This window comes from Chiloscyllium plagiosum, chromosome 11 (genome assembly GCF_004010195.1).
Source record: "Chiloscyllium plagiosum isolate BGI_BamShark_2017 chromosome 11, ASM401019v2, whole genome shotgun sequence".
Taxonomy (NCBI): domain Eukaryota; kingdom Metazoa; phylum Chordata; class Chondrichthyes; order Orectolobiformes; family Hemiscylliidae; genus Chiloscyllium; species Chiloscyllium plagiosum.
Genome location: NC_057720.1, coordinates 10,347,285 through 10,370,147, shown reverse-complemented (window position 1 = coordinate 10,370,147; position 22,863 = coordinate 10,347,285). Strand labels below are relative to the sequence as shown.

The following is a 22,863-nucleotide window of genomic DNA, read 5'->3' as shown; positions in this document are numbered from 1 at the left end:
TTTCAAGCTGGGACCAAAGAAATGGATCTTTTGAATCTAACATTAAGTTAACACACGGGTATTGAGAAAGTCACTGAGGAATAACGCACCTGAATTGACTGTTCACTAATGTCACCATTTCCTGATACCATTGAAGAGAAGGCATCGGTTAATCCAGTTGCATACACATTATCAGTGGCTGCAAACTGTCGACCCCCTAGAGAATGGAGACGGCAAGAAAGTTATAAACATGGATCAAATACATGGTCAATGGGCAATGCCAATTGAGACTGAAATGAAGAAGGAGGCATCAGGGCTTTCTGCAATGTGACAGTAACTGCCCAATGTAAAATTGTTTGGAATAAAACTATTGAACATGTTAACATTGATTTTAATCTTGTCTGATTAGCAGGAGCAATGTGTAGTTGAGGGAAGAAGAATTAAAATGGCAGTGGTAGCCATTATGTTCCCATTACCTGCAATATTAACAGTTAGCTTGGAGAATCAAATCTGACTGACTAGAAATATGGACATGTCCATGACTTTTATTGTACATCAAAGTTGTGTGACATCACTTTAAATAAATAAATCGACTTGGCTAATTTCCTGTTAGCTGTAGATATGGACAGTGCCAGGAGTAAAGTCCCACCAACTTCCTGTCGCAGTCTGCCTAGTAATTGGAATGTTCTCAACTGAAATTCCTTTGTCCAGTATTTTCACTGAGGGCCCACCCAATTCATTTTAAACCTGTGAACACTTCCACCACAATAAAAGTTGGGAGCAGAACTCAAAACAACAAGGCTTGAAGTTATGTTCCTCTCCCAAGAATTCATGAGAAATTCTTTGTGTTCTTATTACCAGTCAGTGTTGACATCTGTTCCAGCTCTTTGGCTGCCTTTGGTCCTAATGCAATCGTGTGGATAACTGCACCACTTTGTTCCACCTCCGAGAAACAACTGCTTATCCCGCTGTCCTCCCCATCAGTCAGCAAAACAACTTCATCACCATTTGTAGGACCGTGGTCATCACCAAGTACCTGCAAAGCCGTTAAGTTATTGTCAACGTGGGAAAGCTGAAAAATAAAATGAGTTACTAAAGTTTGCTGAAGCATTTCAGTTTCTACCTGAAAACCAGCCTGGATTCCTGCGCAGATATTTGTCCCTCCATTAGCTGTTGTAGGTAGCAATTGGACAAGTTGATTCCTCACACCTTCATTATCAATCACTTTCAAATGTGATTGAATAGTTGCAGCACTGTTAAAAGTGACAATTCCAACTTGTGATTTTGCTTCAATGATCTGAAGTAAGAATATCTCCGCTGCTTGTCGGAGTCTGTTAATACGATTCTCCTGTTGAATTAAAAAAAGACAATGTAATATGCAGCTCACTGCCATTTAGCTAATTTATTTATAAATTGCATTTAAAGTAATATTGATGAAAATTAATTTAAAACTCGTATTAAGTAGTCTGCTTTGTCCAAGATGGTTCAAGACAGGAAAATTGCAGATGCTGGAATCCAAAATAGATGGGCAGGAGGCTGGAAGATCACAGCAAGCCAGGCAGCATCAGGAGGTACAGAAGTTGATATTTTTTGTGTAATCCTTCTTCAGGACTGGGGGTTGGTGTGGGGAGCTGATGCAGGAAAAGGGGGAGGCGGGGGCAGGGTGGTGAAGGAGGGATAAGTGAAGACAGGTAGAGGGTACGACCTGGTTGGTCAATGGGAGGTTTGATTCTGGTTGGTGGCAGGGAGCTGTGGCAGGGAGGGGGAGGGGCTCGGAAGGGAATCAGGGTACAGGGAGGGAGGTTATTTGAAATTGGAGAACTTCATGTTGAGTACTCTGGGCTGTAGGGTGCCCAGGCGGAAAATAACGTGTTGTTCCTCCAATAGGAGCTGTGGTTTGTTTTGGCAAAGGAGGAGGCCAAGGATGGTCATGTTGGAAAGCAAGTGGTTAGGGAATTGAAATAGACCGTGACTGAGTGGTCCGGTCAGCCAATGTGGACCCAGCAGCGATGCTCAGTGAGCCATTCCCTCAGTTAACATTGGGATTCCACGGGAGGTACAGTTAGTAAGTTTGCAGATGACACTAAAATTGGAGGTGTAGTGGACAGTGAAGAAGGTTACCTCAGATTACAGCATGATCTTGATCAGATGGGCCAATGGGCTGAGGAGAGGCAGATGGAGTTTAATTTAGACAAATGTGAGGTGTTGCATTTTGTATAAAATACAGGACTTATACATTTAATGGTCAGGTCCGAGGGATTGTTGCTGAACAAAGAGATCTTGGAGTGCAGGTTCATAGTTCATTGAAAATACAGTTTTAAGTAGATAGGATAGTGAATTAGGCATTTGGCATGCTTTCTTTTATTGGTCAGATCATTGAGTATAGGAGTGGGAGGTCATGTTGTGGTTGTACAGGATGTTGGTTAGGCCATCAAGGATGTTCCCAGGGTTGGAGGATTTGAGCTATAGGGAGAAGCTGAATAGGCTGGGGCTGTTTCCCCGGGGTGTTGGAGGCTGAGGAGTGACCTCATAGATGTGGAGCTGAAATGTGCATCAGCCATGATTGAATGGCGGAGTGGACTCGATGGGCCGAATGGCCTTACTTCCACTCCTATGTCTTATGGTCTTATGTTTATAAAATCATGAAGGGCTTGGATAGGATAAATAGACAAAGTCTTTTCCCTGGGGTGGGGGAGTCCAGAACAAGAGGGCATAGGTTTAAGGTGAGAGGGGAAAGATATAAAAGTAACCTAAGGGATAACCTTTTCATGCAGGTAATGTATATGGAATGAGATGCCAGAGGCAGTGGTGGAAGCTGATACAACTGCAGCATTTAAAAGGCATCTGGATGGGTATATGAATAGGAAGCGTTTGGAGGGATATGGGCCACATGCTGGCAAATGGGACTCGATTAATTTGGGATATATGTCGACATGGATGAGTTAGACCGAAGAGGGGGTCTGGTTCCATGACTCTATGACTCGAAGACTACATCCCGAAATGGTGTCAAGGTTTTTGGCTGCCTTAATTCAAGCAAATATTTCCTTTTTACAGATGGGATGTGGGTACCATTGGCAACAACAGTATTTATTGCCCATCTCCAATTCCCTTTGAACTGAATGACTTACTGGGCATTTCTCTGAGACTGGAATCACATGTGCATCAGATAATGTTGGCAGATTTCCTTCCCTGAAGGACATTAGTAAAAAGGGCATTAGTTGGTTATTTACAACAATTATTGCCTTTTGTCCAACTGGCCAGCATCTATTGCCCATCCGTAGTTACCCGTGAGAAGATGGTGATGAGCCAACTTCTTGAACTGCTGCTGTCCACATGCTGCAGCTTGACCCACAATGCCTTTAGGGGTGAATTTCAGGCTTTTTCTTTACCTCACAATAGTGAAGGGATGGGAATATGTTTCCACGTCAGCATGGTGAATGATTTTGAGGGGAGCTTGAATGTGGTGGTGTTCTCATGGCTCTGCTGCCCTTGTCCTTCGAAAAGGAAGTAGTCATGGGTTTGGAAGGTGCTGCCTGAGGATCTTTGGTGAATTTCTGCAGTGCATCTTGTAGACAGTACGCACTGCTTCTGCTGAACGTTGGTGATGGAGGGAGTGGATGTTGTGGATGTGATGCCAATCAAATGAGATGCTTTGTCCTTGATGGTGTCAAGCTGCTTGAGTGTAGTTGGAGTTGAACTCCTCTAGGCAAGTGGGGAGCATTCCATCACACTCCTGTCTTGTGTCTTGTAGGTGGTGGACAGGATCTCAGGGGACAGGAGATGAGTTACCACAGTATTTCTAGCATCCGAAGTGTTTCTGGTCAGTCAGGGGATACCTGGACCATTGTCTACATTGTCAGATAGATGCCAGTTTTTCACTGTACTGGAAGAGCTTGGTTAAGGGAGTGTCAAGTTCTGGGGCACAAGTCTTCTGTACAATTGCCGGAATGTGGTCAGGGGCCCGTAGCCTTTGCAGCATCCAATGTTTACAAACACTTCTTGATCTCACATGGAATGAATCAAACTAGCTGAAGACTGGCATCTGTGATGCTGAGGACCACTGGAGGAGGTCCAGATGGAACTTGGCATTTGTAGCTGAAGGTTGCTGCAAATGCTTCAGCCTTATCTTTCACACTGTGTTGGATTCTTCCATCATTGAGGATGGGGATATTTGTGGAGCGTCTTCCTCCATTTAATTGTTGAATCGACCACCACCATTCATGACTGGATGTGGCAGGACTGCAGAGCTTTGATCCATTGACTGTGGAATCACTTGTGCTGTTTGAATTACAAGAAATCCTGTTTGGTACTTTCACCAGATAGACTCCTCATGTTCAGACCTGCCTGATGCTGCTCCTCCACTGAAAACGGATTGATTCCCTGGCTTGATGGTAATGGTTCAGTGGGGTATGTGCTGGGCCATGAGGTTGCAAATTGTGCTGAAGACAATTCTGCTCCAGGTCATGGCTCATAGTGCCTCATGGATGCCAAGTCTTGAGTTGCTAGATCTATTCAAAGTCTGTCTCATGAAGCACAGTGTTAGTACTGCACAACACAATGGAGGGTGGTCTCAGTGTGAAGGTGGGACTTCGTCTCCACAAGGATTGTGCAGTGGTCGCTCTTACTGATACTGTCATGGACAGATGCATCTGCAGACAGCAGATTGGTAAGGATGAGGTCAAGTATGTTGGTTCCCTCACCACCTGCTGCAGACCCAGTCTGGCAGCTAGGTCCTTTAGGACCCAACCAATTCGATCAGTAGTACTGAGGATCTAAAATTTGAATTTAGGCTGTTGTCAGAAGCAACAAGTATATGTAGATTTTTTATTAACCACAAAATGGCTTTTCATTTTAAAATAGCACAACAAGATGGCTGCAAGTAATGATTTGACTCTGTGAGCTTGAACTGATGCTTTGCTAAGTTGGTTGTATTTAGAGATAAGAGAAAACAATGGAGTTTTCATCATATGAATAATACGATGGTGATTTGGTGTTTGAACTAACCTTGAACTGCTACCATGACGATTTATGTAATTAAGACCCGTTTCCCAGGGAATATCATTGGATTAGCCTGCTGTCAATCATGTCACCACGGAACACAGAAGCTTTAACCTCTGCGTTGCTGAACAGAATTGCATCAATGTGCCTTAATTCAATAAACTAATGACCCTTGCTTTTTGACTGACCGCATTCCGTTGATTCTTTTGACCGATCTCGAACCAAGAGGCCCCTCTTGAGGGATCATAAATCTTCAGTATTGCTGCTGACCCCCTCTTGGTGGTGGGCATTGAACTGCTCCACCCAAAGTACATTTTGAGTCCTTGCCACACTCAGTGCTTCTTCTCATGTTTGTTCAACATGGAGGAGTAACAACTCATTAGCTAAGGGTGGACATATATCATAGAGTCATAGTGATGTCCAGCATGGAAATAGACCCTTTGGTCCAACTCATCCATGCCGTCAAGATAACCTAAAGTAATCTAATCCCATTTGCCAGCACTTGGCCCATATCCATCTAAAACCTTTCTAATCATGTACCCATCCAGATGTCTTAAATGTTGTATTTGTACCAGCCACCACTACTTCCTCGAGCATAGAAGTGTTTAGAGGGATATGGGTCAAGTGCTGGCAAATGAGTCTAGATTAGGTTAGGTTATCTGGTTGGCATAGGTGAGTTGGACCAAAGGGTCTCTTTCTGTACTGTACTCTCTGACCTCTATGTCCCCAAGTGTATAAGTCCTGCACTGATTTGCATTTCCAAAATGCACCACCCAACATTGATCTCAATTAAATTCCATCTGCCACTCCTCAGCCCATTGGCCCATCTGACCAAAATCCCATTGTATTCTGTGGTAACCTTCTTCACTGTCCACGACACCTCCAATTTTGTTGTCATCTGCAAATTTACTAACTAAACCTCCTATGTTCACACCCATTCAGTTAGGGATTTCCTTGCCCATGTTTAATCTGATGCCATGAGACTTCATGGGATCTGTTGTCAGTGTTGAGTATTCCCATGGCAACTCCCTCCTGACTATATACCACTGTGGCACAACCTCTCTGGGTCTGTCAGTGGGACAAGGCACATCCAGAGATGATGATAGTGATGATGTCTGGATCTTTTTTTGGAAGGTATGATTTTGTGAGTGTTACTATGACAGGTTGTTGCTTGACTAGTCTGTGAGACAGTTCTCCCAACTTTGGCACAAGACCCAAATACAGGGTTGACAGGGCGGTTTCTGCCATTGTTTTTTCCTGTACTGAGGTCAATGCTAAGCAATCTGTCTGGTTTTGTTTCTTGTAATGATTGACACAAAGGAATGGCTTACTAAGCCATTTCAGACGGCAATTGAGAGTCAACCACATTGCTGTAAGTCTGGAGTCACATGTCAGCCAGCTGAGGTTAGGATGACAAATTTCATTCTTGTAGGACATCAGTGAACCAGATTTTTTTTTCTCGCCAGTTGACAATATCTTCATCAGTTGATTCTTAATTCCAATTTTTTTAAAATTGAATTCAAATTCCACTAACTGCCATGATGGGATTTGAAACCAGGTCCCCAGAACATTGGCTGAGTTGCTGCATTGATAGTCAAACGATACTGGAGCTGTGTCATCATCTCCCCCTTGAACGCGTGTCTCCAGAGCATTAGCATGGCTCTCTACATTACCAGGAGAAAGTGAGGACTGCAGATGCTGCAGATCAGAGTTGAGACTGCAGTACTGCAAAAGCACAGCAAGTCAGTCAGCATCCGAGCAGCAGGAGAATCTATGTTTTGGGCATCAGCCCTTCATCAGGAGTCTCTACATTGCCACCCTGACATTACTGCTATAACAATGCCTGCTCTAAAATTCTACAGTGTTCTGTCAAACTCTCGATATGTGCTTTGTAGATGACAGAGAGGATCTGGGAGTAAGGAGATGAGCTACTAGTTTCAGAATATCCAGCTTCTGACTTCCTCTAACGTGCTGTGCGAAGCCACACAACAGCACAAATGTGGGTCTAAGTCAATACTTTCTGTGAAATAAACTTTACTATTGACCTTACCAACGTCATGCTCCCAGAGACATCAAGGACTAAGCACAGAGCACGGTGTTTGGCCTGTAGCAGTGTAAAGGTCGGTATCACTGAACCACTGTAGGGTGAGGGATTGTTTCTGAAATCCTCCGACTCACTGATTACGTCCCAAGTGCTCCTGAAGTTGCACAGTTTGTTTTGCATGTTCGGTGCGTCAGGATTGTGAGTCTTATCGTCACAGAATTCAGTCACCTGGATGTTTTTAAAAACAAGATGCAACAGGTTAAAGAGGCTGCAGATAGATTGTGGTGGGGATGGGTTATTTTTTACCCTCCATACCCAGGAAAAATACTGTTGGAAATGGTCACCCACCCATTGTGAAGACCACAGGATTGATATTGCATTGATTGTCTCGGATATCACACAGATGTCTGACAAGAAGGTATCTACAATGTAAGTTTGCAACTACCCTCAGTCTTTAAAATTTATCACTAATTTATTGATAATATCATAAAATGTGTTTTAAGCAAGAAAAGGGCAGAACTGTCAAATGCTTCAATGTTTTATGTTTGCATCCTGCCCTTCCCCAGTCAATGTCATCTGACAAGGGCAAGACACCAAACTGTGCATTATCATCAATCTCAAAGGCCCTGCTCTTTGCAAGAGGAAGCTGGAGATGTGGAAAATGCAGGTCACTGCTGTCATCCATTGAAGAGGAGACACCTCCAATCTGCACTAAAATGGGGAAAGTGATGCTCAGGAATTGAGGGGATGGTAAGGTGACTCAGTAGTTAGGAGAAAGTGAGGACTGCAGATGCTGGAGATCAGAGCTGAAAATGTGTTGCTGGAAAAGCGCAGCAGGTCAGGCAGCATCCAAGGAGTAGGAGAATCGACGTTTCAGGCATGAGCCCTTCTTTAGAAGATTCTGAAGAAGGGCTCATGCCCGAAATGTCGAGTCTCCTGCTCCTCGGATGCTGCCTGAACTGCTGCGCTTTTCCAGCAACACATTTTTGACTCAGTGGTTAGCACTGCTACCTCATTAAAAAGGGACCTGGGTTCAATTTCAGCCTTGAGTAACTGACTGTGTGAAGTTTGCATGCTCTCCCCGCGTCTGCATGGGTGCTCTGGGTGCTCTGGTTTCCTCTCATCGTCCAAAGATGTACAGCCTGGGTGGATTGACCATGGCAAATGAGGTTACCGGTATGGGATAGAATTCTCTGTGGAAGGTTGATGGCAAACCCAATGGGCTGAATGGTGTCTTTCTACACTGTCAGGATTTTATGAAATTGCAGGTTTCCATCGAATTCTCCCAGAGCACTGCTGCCAGTACAAAGACTTCAGTTGGCTGGACAGCAGATTTATGACACAGAGGTGACAGCAATAATGTTCGATTCCTGCGCTGGTTGAGGTTTCCATGAAGGACTGTCCTTGTCAACCTTTACCCTCACCTGAGCTGTGGTGTCTGTCTGGGTAAGGCATCACACGTTGCCTCAATCCAATGGGAGAGCAGTCTTGGCCTGGTAGAACTATGGAGACTTCACTTTATTTTTATATTAATGATTACAGTATAGATATCTCTGGCAGGATCGAATTAACTATGACAGGGACATGGTGATTCACTTTCTTGAGGCACAGCAGTGTCAATTGTTTGCACTCTTCGTCACGTTAGGGGATTTCAGTGATAATGAAAGATTAATGAGAATTTTCAAAGTTGGGATTAGTGTTGGACTTTGAGGAGAACCTGGAGGTGGATGTGCTGCTATTGTTATGAAGATCCTTTATTATCAATGGTTTCTTTGAGGATTTGTGTTTAAAGAATTGCTGACAATCATTTGTTTGTAAACTCATGGAAGACACATGGACCTTTTTCTTAGAAAGGTCATTGAGTGACACATTGGACCAATTTGTTAAAGCCATTTCTTGGAAGTCACATGGTTTAAATTAATTACATGCAGTGATTTATTGGAAATCACATGCCTTGGTTTCTGGCTTGGAAAAGTGAGGACAAGCAGATCAGAGTTGAGAGTGTGGTGCTGGGAAAGCATAGCAGATTAGGCAGTATCTGAGGAGCAGGAGAATCAACGTTTCAGTCATAAGCCCTTCATCAGGAATGTGGCTTGAGGGCTGTGGGCCTGAGAGATAAATGGGAGGGGGGAGGGGTTGGGGGGAAGGGAGCTGAGAATGTGATCGGTAGATGAAGGTGGGGAGAAGGAGATGCGTCGGAGAGGAGGGTGGATAGATAGGAAAGTTGATGGACAGGTCAGGAGGGCAGTTGGAGGCTTGGGACTGGGATATTGAGGGGGGAGGGGAAGTGAGTAAACTGGTGAAATCCACATTGATCCCGTGTGGTTGCAGGGTCCCAAGGCGGAATATGAGGTGTCCTTCCTCCAGGCATCAGTTGGTAACAGTTTGGCGATGGAGGAGGCCCAGGACCTGCATGTCCTTAGTGGAGTAGGAAGGGAAGTTAAAGTGTTCAGCCACGGGGCGGTGGATTGGTTGGTGGAGGTTTCTCAGAGATGTTCTCTGGAAAAATCCACAAGTAGGCGTCCTGCCTCCCCAGCGTAGAGGAGACCACATCGGGTGCAATGGATACAGTAGATGACATTGGTGGAGGTACAGGTAGATTTCTGTTGACTGTGGAAGGATCCTTTGGGGCCTTGGATGGAGGTGAGGAAAGTGGTGTGGGCGCAGGCTTTGCACTTCTTTCTGTAGCAGGGATAGGTGCTGGAAGTGGGGTGTGGGCTGATGGGGGGGCGTGAGTTTGGTGAGAGAGTCGCAGAGGGAATGGTCTCTCCAGTACACTCTAGGGGTGGAGAGGGAAATATATCTGTAGTGGTGGAGTCCGTTTGTAGGTGGTGGAACTGGCAGAGGATGATGTGATGTGTGCAGAGGTTGATGGGGTGAAAGTGAGGACCAGGGGGTTTCTGTCCTTGTTGTGTTGGGAGGGGTGGGGTTCAAGGGTAGAGGTATAGGAAGTGGAGGTGATGCGCTGGAGGGTATCGTCAATCACATGGGAAGGGAAATTGTGATCTTGGAAGTAGGAAGCCATCTGAAAATTTCTCAGGTGGAATTGGTCATCCTGGGAACAGATGCAGGAGAATTGGGAATAAGAAATGGCAGTTTTCCAGGAAGTAAGGTTGGAGGATGTGTAGTCTTGGTAGCTGTGGGAGTCGGTGGGCTTGCAGTAGATATCCGTTTTTAGTCAGTTGCCAGAGGTGGAGATGGAGAAGTCCAGGAAGGGGAGGGAGGTGTCCGAGATGGTCCTGGTGAATGTGAGGTCGGAGTGAAAGGTTTGGTGAAGTTGATGAACTGTTCAACCTCCTCGTGGGAGGACGAGGTAGTGTTGATACAGTCATCAGTGTAACGGAGGAACAGGTGTGGGATGGTGCCGATGTAGCTGTGGAAGATGGACTGTTCCATGTACCTGACAAAGGGGCAGGCAGAGCTGGGGCCCATGCAGGTGCCCATGGTACCCCTTTGGTTTGGATGAAGTGGGAGGATTGGAAGGAGAAGTTGTTAAGGGTGAGGACCAGTTCAGCCAGGCATATGAGGGTGTCGGTGGAAGGGTACTGGTTGGGATGGCGTGAGGGGAAGAAACGGAGGGCTTGGAGACCTTTATCATGGTGGATCAATGTGTATTGGGACTGGATGTCCATGGTGAAGATGAGGTGTTGGGGGCAGGGGAAACAAAAATCTTGGAGGGGGTGAAGGGCATGATGGTGTCCCGAACATAGGTGGGGTGTTCCTGGACTAATGGGGACAGGACGTTGTCAAGGTAGGCAGAGATGAGTTCAGTGGGACAGGAACAGGCTGAGACAATGGGCTGACCAGGGAAGTCGGGTTTGTGAACCTTGGTAGGAGGTTGAATCAGGCAGTGTGGGGTTCACGGACAATGAGGTTGGAGGCTGTGGGTGGGAGATCCCCAGAGGTCATGAAGATGTGGATAGTCTGGGAGACAATGGTTTTGTGATGGGAGGTGAGGTCGTGGTGGTGGGGGCAGTTGGAGCAGGTGTCTGCAAGTTGGCGCCTGGTTTCAGTGATGTAGAGGTTGATGCACTACACTACCACTGCGCCACCCTTATCTGCGGGTTTGATTGTGAGTTGGGGTTGGAGCAGAGGAAGTGGAGGGCTGTGCGTTGTGAGGGCGGGAGGTTGCAATGGGTGAAGACGATGGGTAGTTTGAAGCCATCCATGTCACGGCCGCAGTTAGAAGTGAAGAGGTCAAGGAAAGTAACAGGCCAGCATGGGGCTTCCAGATGGATGGGGTGTGTTGGAGGCGAGAGAAGGGGTCTTCGTTGGGTGGGCGGGAGTCTTGATTGAAAAAGTGGGCCCAAAGGCGGGGGATGAAATGTTCAATGTCGGGACACATGTCGAACTCATTAATCCAGGAGCGTAGTGGGATGAAGGTAAGGCCTTTGCTGAGGACTAAGCATTCATCCTCAGTGAAGGGGGAGGTCTGGGGGAAGAGTAAAGACACGGCAGGGCTGGGAGCTGGGACCGGGGTGGGGCTGGAGATGGGTGTGGGGGCAGAAACAATCACTTGAGTGACTATAGGGTCAGGAGTGATGTCATCAATAGAAGTGACACTAACACTGAGGGTAGAAGTGGGGCTTACAGCGGTCTGTGTGGTGGGGGGGGGCAGAGGTGACATCACACGTGACGGTGACGACATTGCAGACTGGTTTTCGGTGAATGATGTCACTGCTGGCAGAAGTGACGTCGGCGAAAGTCTCATTCGTGTCCAGGTGAGTAGGTGAGTGACTTTTTCAGCGCAGAAGTGGCTGTGCCGGTGGCAACTGTGGGGGTGGAAGGGACGTGAGAGTAGGTTTTGCATTTGTGCCAGAGGCAGTGAATCTCGCAGCGATGGTGGATCCTGCGGCAGTCACAGAGGTGGTTGTCTTCCCAGCAATCGCAGAGGTGGTTGTCTGGTTGTCAATATTGTGTGGAATTCAGTTGCTGAAATGGTTATCCTCTGCCTTTCAAAGAAAGCTCTTTTGAGGGAACAGTATAATAACCAAACACTGTGTGAGCTGTTCTCCTGGAATACCCTTTGAACAATTTATGTTGGCGGTTACAGAATAAACTACATCTGTAAGGATCCCTGTGAAGACTGTCTATCTTCGATATCCATGTGCCAGGAAGCTGGATGAAAGCCTTATCGTTATTCTTCACATCCTCATTCCATATCTCTGTCGAGAACTTTGTTTTGTTTTTAATTGACAAATGTCTGGCTATTTCAAAGATGTACCATTTGTGACTTCCACTTGTGTTTTTGCATCTTTTTTGAGTAATTTTGTTTTATAATAAATCAATAATTTTATTCCTGATTAGAGACGCTTATTTAATAGATCTTTTGTATTCTAATTTGAAAATATAGATAAAGCATCATTGGCTATGTTGGTAACTGTGTAAAGTAAATATATTCGTGTTGGGAACAATGGAGTGATGGCACTGGACAGAGGCAGTCCACTCCCCAGTCTTGGGCACAACACCATCCATCTGCTTCCTTTGCTGAAGATTAAGGTCCTGTTGAAGAAGCCTTAGTGACAGATACAATGCATCCTGCAACTGGTACACAATCCAGCCGCTGTGTGTCAATAGTGGGGCAAGTGAATGTTTAAAGTGACTGATGGAGCTGACCAAGTGTTTGATGGTTTGATGGTGTTTGTTGTTACAGTCACATTGGAAGCAGCCCATCAAGTTTTGACTTGTGCCTTGTTAGTTTTGGAGAGGCTTTGGAGAGTCAAAGTGTGAGATTACCCAACAACAGCAAAATATCACAGATGCTCGAAATCTGAAATAAAATCTGGAGCAAGAAATGAAGTTAATGTTTCAGGTCACTGCAGAAGTATTCAGAGACTATCCGGTCTTGAAAAAGTTCATCCGGAATGTATGTGACTTGTTCAATTCTGTTGAAGAGCCATATTAGATTGAAGAATTAACTCCATTTCTCTCCTCAGTTGCTGCCAGACCTGCTGAGTCTCTCCAACACTTGCTGTTTTTATTTACTTGCTCGTCCAGTTTAGTTTAGGGTCAATGGTAATCTTCAGGAATTCAGCAATGGTAATGCAAGGGGAGGAGGTTAGATTCTCTCTTGTTGGAAATAATCATTGCCAGACATTTGAATCACAAAAATATGACTTGCTACATTTCAGGCCAATCGTGGATGCTATCCAGGATTAACTGTCTGCATTACAGACCACGTAGTTAGCTGAGGAATAATGCATTGAGTGGAACACAGTACAATCATCCTCACTTCTGTCCTTATAGCAAAAGGAAGGTTATTGATGGGCAGCGAAGGTTAGTTGGTCTGAGGACACTATTCTGAGGAGATCTTGCAGGGGTGTTAGCAATATTGGACAAACATACCTCTCAGCAGCTTTACTTACATTTGATAGTCCCTGTATGAACAAAATTGAGGAGGATGCAGTCTGTTTGCTGTCTGGATAAAATTCACAATCCCTTTTCGGCAGTCCTGACTTAGGATCTGTCTCACATGCTGAGCAGGATCTGCCTGAGCAATCAGCAAGCTGTCCTCTAATCTCTTTTGAACATCTGGAAGTAAAAATGATTAAAGATAATTCCTTGATTCCAAGTAACATTTTGATAATGAGAAATCACTGAATAAGGTTGAAACTTACAACATTTCCTCCGTACCATTTGCAACTTTCATCTGTCATTTCCTTGCTGACTAATAAAGGTTATAGTCACAAATAAATAGATTCTAACTGCAAATAAAAATAATTATGATCAGTTAACACATAACGCTACTGGTTAAAATTCTAACCTACTCATAAAATGCCCACGACATACACACATACAAATAGACACAAAGAAAAGGGCATTACAGGTGGAGCGAACAATTGAGAAGACCAACAGGATTTGCTCAGATGCTCCTTTTGCTGATCACAACTCCTTTCCTCCTGAAGTTATGATTGTTCCTGACTTGAATAATCAATCTGTAAGCTGCTCAGCTAACTAGAAGCCAGCCACATTGCTGTGGACAGGCAGAAGGCTTTTTTGAGAAGACCAACAGGATTTGCTCAGATGCTCTTTTTGCTGATCACAACTCCTTTCCTCCTGGAGTTATGATTGTTCCTGACTTGAATAATCAATCTGTAAGCTGCTCAGCTAACTAGAAGCCAGTCACATTGCTGTGGACAGGCAGAAGGCTTTTGTCATCAATAACCGGTCACTCTTCCACGCAACAATCAGCTACTTGTTACCAGCTGAGTCTCTATTTGGACACAGACAAGATTAGATTAGATTCCCAACAGTATGGAAACAGGCCCTTTAGCCCAACAAGTCCATACCGACCCTTTGAATAGTAACCCACCCAGACCCATTCCCCTACATTTGCCCCTGACTCATGCACCTAAAGCTATGTGCAATTTAGCACAGACAATTCACCTGACCTGCACATCTTTGGTTGGTGTTAGGAGACTAGACCACCCAGAGAAAACCCACGCAGACACAGGGAGAATGTGCAAACTCCAAACGGACATCACCTGAGGTGAGAATTGAACCTGGGTTCTGAGCACTGTGAGGAGGCAGTGCTAACCACTGAGCCACCGTGCCACCCCCTAGTTACAGATGATCTGTAACTAGACTTGCACACACAGCTGTGTAAACATCTCCTACAACAAGTGCCAGGCTTTTTGCTTTATACAGCAATCCTTTCAATAATCTTGGTTTTTATACCAATCGTTTTTCCATTTCAGACCACAATCAAAAATACAGTTAAATAGAAAAGACATGCTCTTAACAATATGCAGTAAATGAGCTGTTCACTGAACAGTATTTTCTATCGTTCTAGAATGACCTCCCTGCTTTTGTACTCTCTGCTGGAGTTAATAAAGGAATGTATCTGTGTGACTTCTTCACCACCATATCCAACTACCCTTTTCTATCTTCAGGGAGCATGCACTGGAATACTAGTCTTTTCTCCTACTCTTCTTAATAATCTATTATTTATGATATGTTCCTTTTGCTTGTTTTCATCATCCTCAGCCCTGTAAATGCATTATCTCTTTTTGACCAATTTGATAATTCATTTATATTTCTGCAGTTTACATTATTGGACATGAAACATGTGGCCAATTTTTGATACCAAGTACAAACATCTTAATAATGATGACTACATTGAAGTCTGAATCTGTATATGTAATTATAGATGTATATCATGAAAAGTAAGGGACTTCGTACACACCATTGAAACCAGCCTTCCAGTCCCAAAGATATCCATAGATCCTTCGTTTCCTACCATAGAGCTAATTTTCCATCCAATTTTTCACTTGTTTAGGGATCCCATGTAAACATTTAGTTTTCTGACCAGTCTGTCATGTGAGATTTTGCTAAAGCCTTGCAAAATCTCATGGAGATCATGCCAAATGCATTAACCAGATAAATCATCCACGTTACTTACTTAACAATTGAACCAAATTTGTCAGACTCAGCCTTCCCTGAACAGATCCATTCTGACCTTCCTTGATTAATTGATGCCTCCTTAAACGATCATCTATGCAGTTCCTTGGAATATTTTTCAATATTTTTTCCACCAATGCAATTAGACATGTTTATTTGGAAAAGCTGAGGATGAAATTCCTTTGGACGGGATTATAGCTCCGCAGATTTGTCTTTATGTACCATATGCCCATGTTATTATTGTAAGGTTTATTCGATCATTGTTTGGGGATTGTATCTTTTGGTTTATAAGATGATTATAGTTTAGGACTGTGACTTTAAATATAAAGTGTATCAAAGAAATCATGTAACCTGTACTGAAGTAATCAGTGAATTATTGAGGAGAATATGAAGGATATTTAGTCGTGGACCAATGACTGCAGTTTCCAAGTTAACAATGTATAGAGACAAATAAAATGTTTAGTCATTATCTCTATTTTTCACCATGCTCAGATTGTATCAAATTATGAAAAAGAAACTGTGAACTAGCAGTTTGAAATTCTCTTTAAATGTATCAGGCCACTGGAGAGATTAATTTTTTTTTTTCACGTGATCCTGCTTTAAATAAAATAACATGGCTCCTGTCTTAGTCAGACGATCATTTGAGTTACCCAGAAGAAGGACCTGTGTAAAATAGGGTTATGACATGTATTTGTATGGATAGTCCACGCTGCAAAATTAATAATAGGAAAAGACAGGATAGATAAAGATGAGCTATTTCCATTGGTTGGGGATTCCAGAGCTGGGGACATAGTTTGAGAATTAGGGCCAAACCATTCAGGACAGATGTTGGGAAGCATTTCTACACACAAAGGGTGGTGGGTAATTGGAACTCTACTGCACAAACTTCAGTGGATGCGGGATCAGTTGATAATTTAAAATCTAAGATAGCTAATTTGTTTGTTTAGCAAAGGTATCGAGGGATCTCAGCCATGATCTAATTGAATGGTGGAACAGGCTCCAAGGGCTGTATAGCCTACTCTTCCTCCAATGTTTCCCGATGTTAGTTAGCTTGGCAGAACTTCATCACCTTTGAAGACAAACACACAAGTCCAATCCCACTCATGAGATGACATTTATGAACTGCTTGATCAACTTGCTATTGTCACAAAGCTGGTCCCTTTTTTCTCAAAGCTTCCCTTTTCTCAAGGACACTGTTTCCTTGGTTTTTTTCAGAGATAATAAAATGCTCTCGACTCTGATTAAACTGGTTTGGTACAGATATTAAAGGGTAAATAAGAGGTATTTTTGTTTATATGCCAACCGATGAGACTTCAGGCTAAAGTTGTCATGTTTTAGAGGTGACCTGTATAATGAAAGGGAAGTGGTCAGCTCTCTAGCTGAGCAGTTCAGTTCGGCCCAGAACTAGTTGGGCGTTCGACAGTGAGCTATGTGGAAACAGTTTGCTAAACTCTCTCTTTCTACCCATTTATCTTCAACCTGTAAGCATCTGTTCCTTTGTGTTCTCTGAAACGCTCCGCAAGTAGGCGGCCTGTCTCCCCAATATAGAGGAGGCCACATCGGGTGCAGCGGATGTAGTAAATGATGTATGTGGAGGTGCAGGTGAATTTGTGGCGGATATGGAAGGATCCTTTGGGGCCTTGGAGGGAAGTAAGGGGGAGGTGTGGGCAGAAGTTTTGCATTTCTTGCGGCTGAACAGGCTGGGGCTGTTTTCCCTGGAGCACTGGAGGCTGAGGGGTGACCTTATCGAGGTTTACAAAAGTATGAGGGGAATGGATAGGGTAAATAGGCTGGGGTCGGGGAGACCAGAACTAGAGGGCATAGGTTTAGGGTGAGAGGGGAAAGATATAAAAGAGACCTACGGGGCAACTTTTTCACGCAGAGGGTGGTACGTGTATGGAATGAGCTGCCAGAGGAAGTGGTGGAGGCTGGTACGATTGCAACATTTAAGAGGCATTTGGATGGGCATATGAATAGGAAGGGTTTGGAGAGATATGGGGCAGGTGCTGGTAGGTGGGACTAGATTGGGTTGAGATATCTGGTTGGCATGAATGGGTTGGACCGAAGGGTCTGTTTCCATGCTATACATCTCTATGACTCTATGACTCTATGACCTGGTAGTCAATCTCACTAACTTACTCCGTGTAATTTTTATTATACACTTAGTGAAAAAAATTACAAAGTTATGGTCTGGGCTGTCTGTTTAAGAATGTTTTGAGTGGTATGGGCTAGTCCATAACACTATCTTAACGGTGTCAACACACCTACTGGAGCAGATTGAAAGAACAAATAGTTATCCTATGGGCATCAGAAGTTATCCTGGAAACCCAAGAGACATTTTTCAGTGAGCAGAATACTACAATCAGCGTTGTCTTACCTCGTTACTTCACTGTTTCCATTAAATAAATAGAAGGGCACTAGTTCATTATATTCATTGAAAACTCCCCACCGAAGATGAGCCCATTCATGAACAAATGCTCGATCTGTAGAAACAAAAGCACTTTTTATTAAAACAATGTAACCAACACATACATTCTCTGCAGAAAAATAGTGCTTCTGCAAGTTTCAACATTGGCATTATCCACTCCCGGGTGTAAAATACACCCCATGGTGTGAAGATGTTTTGTGAATTCACCATGGAAATCAATATTCTGTTCTCCTGTGTTAATGGTGCAATGTTTCTGAGTGTGGGACAGAAATTGTGTTTCAGAGGTTTGAGCTGAAAAGTTCATTGTTCCATTGGCATGAAAGGGGAGGACGTAATTCAAAAGGGTATTGCTCTTTTTGTAGCTTTGCTTTTAATTTTTTCACCAAGATTGAGAACAGCAAACTTTGTTTTTAACCAGTGGAAAGTGAAAACTGCAGATGCTAGCGATCAGAGTCGAAAAATATGGTGCTAGAAAAGCACAGCAGGTCAGGCAGCATCTGAGGAGTAGGAGAATCGAGGTTTCAAGCATAAGGAATTCCTGAAGAAGGGCTTATACCCAAAATGTCGATTCTCCTGCTCCTCAGATGCTGCCTGACCTGCTGTGCTTTTCCAGTGCCACACTTTTCGATTTTGTTTTTACCAGCACCTATGAACTGGCACTCTCAATAAACTGGCAAAAATTATACACCTCAAATACTGGAAGTTTACTGTATTATCACAATCTTCAAAATGTCCAAATCGTGATAGCTGGTAAATTTTATTAAAAACAAAGTGGCATTTTAATTCAATTGCTTTATGCTGTAAATAAAGTACAACAGTGATGTGTATATCCCCTGCCTTACTTCGAGTGTGTTTTAACAATGGTTATGTGAACATCTTGGTCAGCTGGATTATTTAATCAATGGACACACTCCTGGTCCAATAAGTGTTGGGCAATAGTAAGTTTGCTGTGTTCCAATTTTGCCTTCTTCATACCTCATTGTAATAACAACTCCTATATTCATTTTCACTGCCTTCATGAGCATCAGCTAGGATCATGTTCACCAACTAAGCAGTCTTAATTCGATGCTTAAAGCAAATTCTACTCTATTCTAAATTAGTTCAGATAATTTACCTTTCGGTCCATAAAATGAAACCAGACTGCTATCCAGGATAAAGTTTGGTGTGAAGTGAATGTACCGTCCCTTCTTTCCACATCCACCATACTGCAGGGTGTATGGTTCAACTCTGTATTTGGGGTTTGGTTCAGCAATGATCACATCAGCCTAGGAAAAGATAAATGGACACTACCGTGTAAAAATCTGTTTTTTTTAATAGATATTTTTATTAGAAATTTAACATTTTTACAAGTTTACAAAAATAAATAAAACTCTTAAGTTCAAACATTGATATACAATTAAATCTTAAATAAATAATAACCAAAATTTAACAAAAGAAAAATACTAAGAAAAAAAAACTCAACTAACCAGAGTGTATATTTAAGTCTCTTACATTATTCAAATAAGAGAAAGAGAAAAAAACAAAAAAAACAATGGATAACATAGAAATTGGGTGGTGAGATACATGCTCGGAATGTGTTAACATCAAATGTAACAAAACCCGTATTCGTGCAGTATTTCCTCTCCCAAGGGGCCCGGACCAGGCAGGTTCTTAATCTCAATTAAATAAAAGCCCTTGTTAGGATAGCCGAAATATCTGTATTCATATAATTCAAGAAGGGCTGCCATATTTTAGAAGATAATTCGGTCTTTCGGTGCACCATATTTGTAAGGAAGTCAAGGGGAATACATTCCATAATTAATCTGTGCCAATTTGAAAGTCCGGGGGGCCCTCAGCCACCCAGTTTACCAAAATATTTTTCCTTGCACAGAAAAAGAGAATAGAAAATAGTCCCTTCCCGTGCATATCCAGGTAAGTTCGTAAAGCACAAAAGGAGAGATACAGGGTCCACTTTAATTTCTGTTCCTAAAATTTCTGTCAGGGTACTTGCTACTTTAGTCCAGTATCTACGGATCTTATGACAGGTCCATAGGCAATGTACAAGAGTGCCTACCTCTATTTTACATTTGGGACACATTGGAGATGCTCCTGCCTTACATTTTGCCAATTGATCCGGTGCTATATGGGCCCTATGAAGTATCTTCAGCTGGATAGCCTGAATTCTGTTACAGATGGCGATTCTTCTGGCATTTTCCTAAATGTCATTCCACATTTCTATAGAGATTTCTAGTCCCAATTCCTGATCCCATGTTTTAAGTAGATTGTCCATATCTCCCGATACTTCATCATGGAGTAAATGATAAATAGTACTGATGGAGGATACCCCCATTGGTCATAGTACTCTACATTCTTTATCTGATTTATAAAGACTATCTAATAACGTAGCTGAAAATGTGTTGCTGGAAAAGCGCAGCAGGTCAGGCAGCATCCAAGGAACAGGAGAATCGACGTTTCGGGCATAAGCCCTTCTTCAGGGGCTGTTCCTTGGATGCTGCCTGACCTGCTGTGCTTTTCCAGCAACACATTTTCAGCTCTGATCTCCAACATCTGCAGTCCTCACTTTCTCCTTTCTAATAATGTAGTCTTCTTCTGTATATAATCTTGAATTTGGAAGTATCGATAGAGGTCTCCATTAGGTAGTCCGAATTTCTGACACAGCTGTTCAAAAGACATCAGGACCCCATCTTTAAATAGGTCCCCTAGACATGAGATACCCCTGGATCTCCAGAGTTTAAAAGTGGCATCTGCAAACCCCGGTTGGAATCCCCATGCTCTCACTATCGGCACATAGGGGGATGTTTTATGTGAGTTGCCCTCATTTTGCCGCATTATATTCCAAGCTTTAATTGTGTTTAGTATTATAGGGTTTTTACAGTGATCCGTAATGATTTTCCTCTTGTCTGAAAATAAAAGGTTAATAAGTGGGCATTTTACTTGAGAAGCCTCGATGTCCAGCCAGATTGATTGTGGATCAGACAAGACCCAATCAGCTATGTAACTTAATAGGGAACTTAACTGATATTTCCTAAAATCTGGGAAGTCCAATCCTCCCCTTGCCTGTGGCAGCTGTAGCTTCTTCAGCTTAATGAGGGGCCGTCTATGATTCCAGATAAAGGAACCCAACCAGCCATATAATTTACGTAGTTCCAGCCTTGGCAGCATCACCGGAAGCATTCTCATAGGGTATAGGAGATGGGGCAGGACATTCATTTTAATTAGTGCTATTCTACCCAGCTAGGAAATTGGAAGGTCTCCCCATCGCTGGAGGTCCTGCCTTATCCTCTCCAGTAAATGCACAAAGTTAGCCTTGTATAACTGACCAAATACTGGGGTAATAAAAATGCCTAAATATAAGAAACCCACCAGGGACCAACGAAAGGGAAAATGGGATCCGTCCACTAAGTGGGGTATCATAGCAAGGCCACCCATTGACATAGCCTCCGATTTTGAGAAATTAATTTTATAGCCTGAGAATGCGCTAAATTTATTAATAACTTGGATTAAGCGAGGTACGGACATCAGAGGATTACTGAGGAATAGAAGAAGATCATCTGCATAAAGGGTAATTTTATGTTTATCTGTACCAATCCTCGGGGCCGTTATATTAGGATCAGCCCGTATAGCTTCTGTTAGTGGTTCAATTATTAGCGCAAAGAACAATGGCGAGAGAGGACATCCCTGACAGCAGTCCCTACCCACACTGAAGCTATCCGAACCTAATCCATTGGTAACCACAACTGCTTTGGGATCACTGTCCAATGTTGAGACCCACTTGGTAAACACCTTTCCAATGCCAAACCTTTCCAATGTGTAAAACAAATATGACCAATCAACCCTATCGAATGCCTTTTCCGCATCTAATGAAACTGCCACTCCTAGTATCTTTCCCTAATGGCAGGCTTGAATCATATTCAAAACCCTTCTAATATTGTTGGATGATCTACGGCCCTTAATAAACCCCGTCTGATCCTCCTTTATGATATGTGGCAGTACCCTTTCTAGTCTCAATGCTAACGTTTTAGAAAGGATTTTAAAATCTATATTTAGCAAGGATATTGGTCTGTATGACGTACAATCTTCTGGATCCTTTCCTTTTTTAAGGATAAGAGAGATATTTGCCTCTTTCAGCGAAGGCGGGAGACAGCCCTGACTACATGCATAGTTATACATGTCCATAAGTGGACCAGCCAATAATTCTGTAAATTCTTTAGAGAATTCAGCTTGAAAACCATCTGGACCAGGTGCCTTACCGCTCTGAAGTTGCCTGATTGCGTCAAGTATTTCTTGGACTGTTAGGGGTGCATTTAAGATCGATATCTGTTCCGGAGTTAGGCCCGGAAAGATCAAATTTTTAAAAAATGATTGCATCCTCCTAGTCCTGTCTTCACAATCCTGCGATTTATATAAATCAGAATAAAATTTTCTAAAGATTGCATTAATCCTTTTATGATCATGAGTCAAAATACCCATACTTTCCTTGATAAACGTGATAGTTTGAGGGGCCTTTTTTTTCTTTGCAAGAAATGCTAAGTATCTACCCAGTTTGTTGCCAAATTCATATAACCTTTGTTTTGCAAATAATATTTTCCTCTTAGCCATTTGGGTAAGCATATTGTTTAGAGCTGTCCTAAGGGCCATAATCCTTTGCAATTTGATAATAGAAGGTCTATCAGCGTGTGCTGTTTCAGCTGCTTTTAAGTGAGCTTCAAGCAGACGCTGTTGTTCTCCCTTTAAGCTTTTCTGGATCACTGAGTAGGAGATGATCTAACCTCGCGTGTAAGCTTTGATGGTCTCCCACATCATTGATGGGTTGCTAGCCGTACTTAAATTAATTTCTAAAAATGTTTTAAATTCTTGAGAGAAGTACTTTACAAATTTACTATCTTTCATTAGGAAGGGGTCCATACGCCAATGCCGAGGGGATGTCCCATTGTTCCTCGCCTTAGTTTCCATATATACAGCAGCGTGGTCGGAAATTGCTATACTACCTATTTTACAAGATGATATGGAATTT

At 43.1% G+C, this 22,863-nt stretch overlaps 1 protein-coding gene across 1 annotated transcript in view; it reads right to left on the bottom strand.

The window, feature by feature from the left end:
* Positions 1-22,863, bottom strand: part of LOC122554701 (calcium-activated chloride channel regulator 1-like) — a 104,381-nt gene that overhangs the window by 62,610 nt on the left and 18,908 nt on the right. The window contains exons 3-9 of the mRNA XM_043700079.1: positions 18,964-19,114; positions 17,799-17,904; positions 13,387-13,552; positions 7,028-7,249; positions 1,103-1,327; positions 838-1,015; positions 57-196 (exon numbers count right to left, since the gene is read on the bottom strand). Of these exons, the coding sequence (XP_043556014.1) occupies positions 57-196; positions 838-1,015; positions 1,103-1,327; positions 7,028-7,249; positions 13,387-13,552; positions 17,799-17,904; positions 18,964-19,114 (1,188 nt within the window). The remainder of the gene's footprint in view (positions 1-56; positions 197-837; positions 1,016-1,102; positions 1,328-7,027; positions 7,250-13,386; positions 13,553-17,798; positions 17,905-18,963; positions 19,115-22,863) is intronic.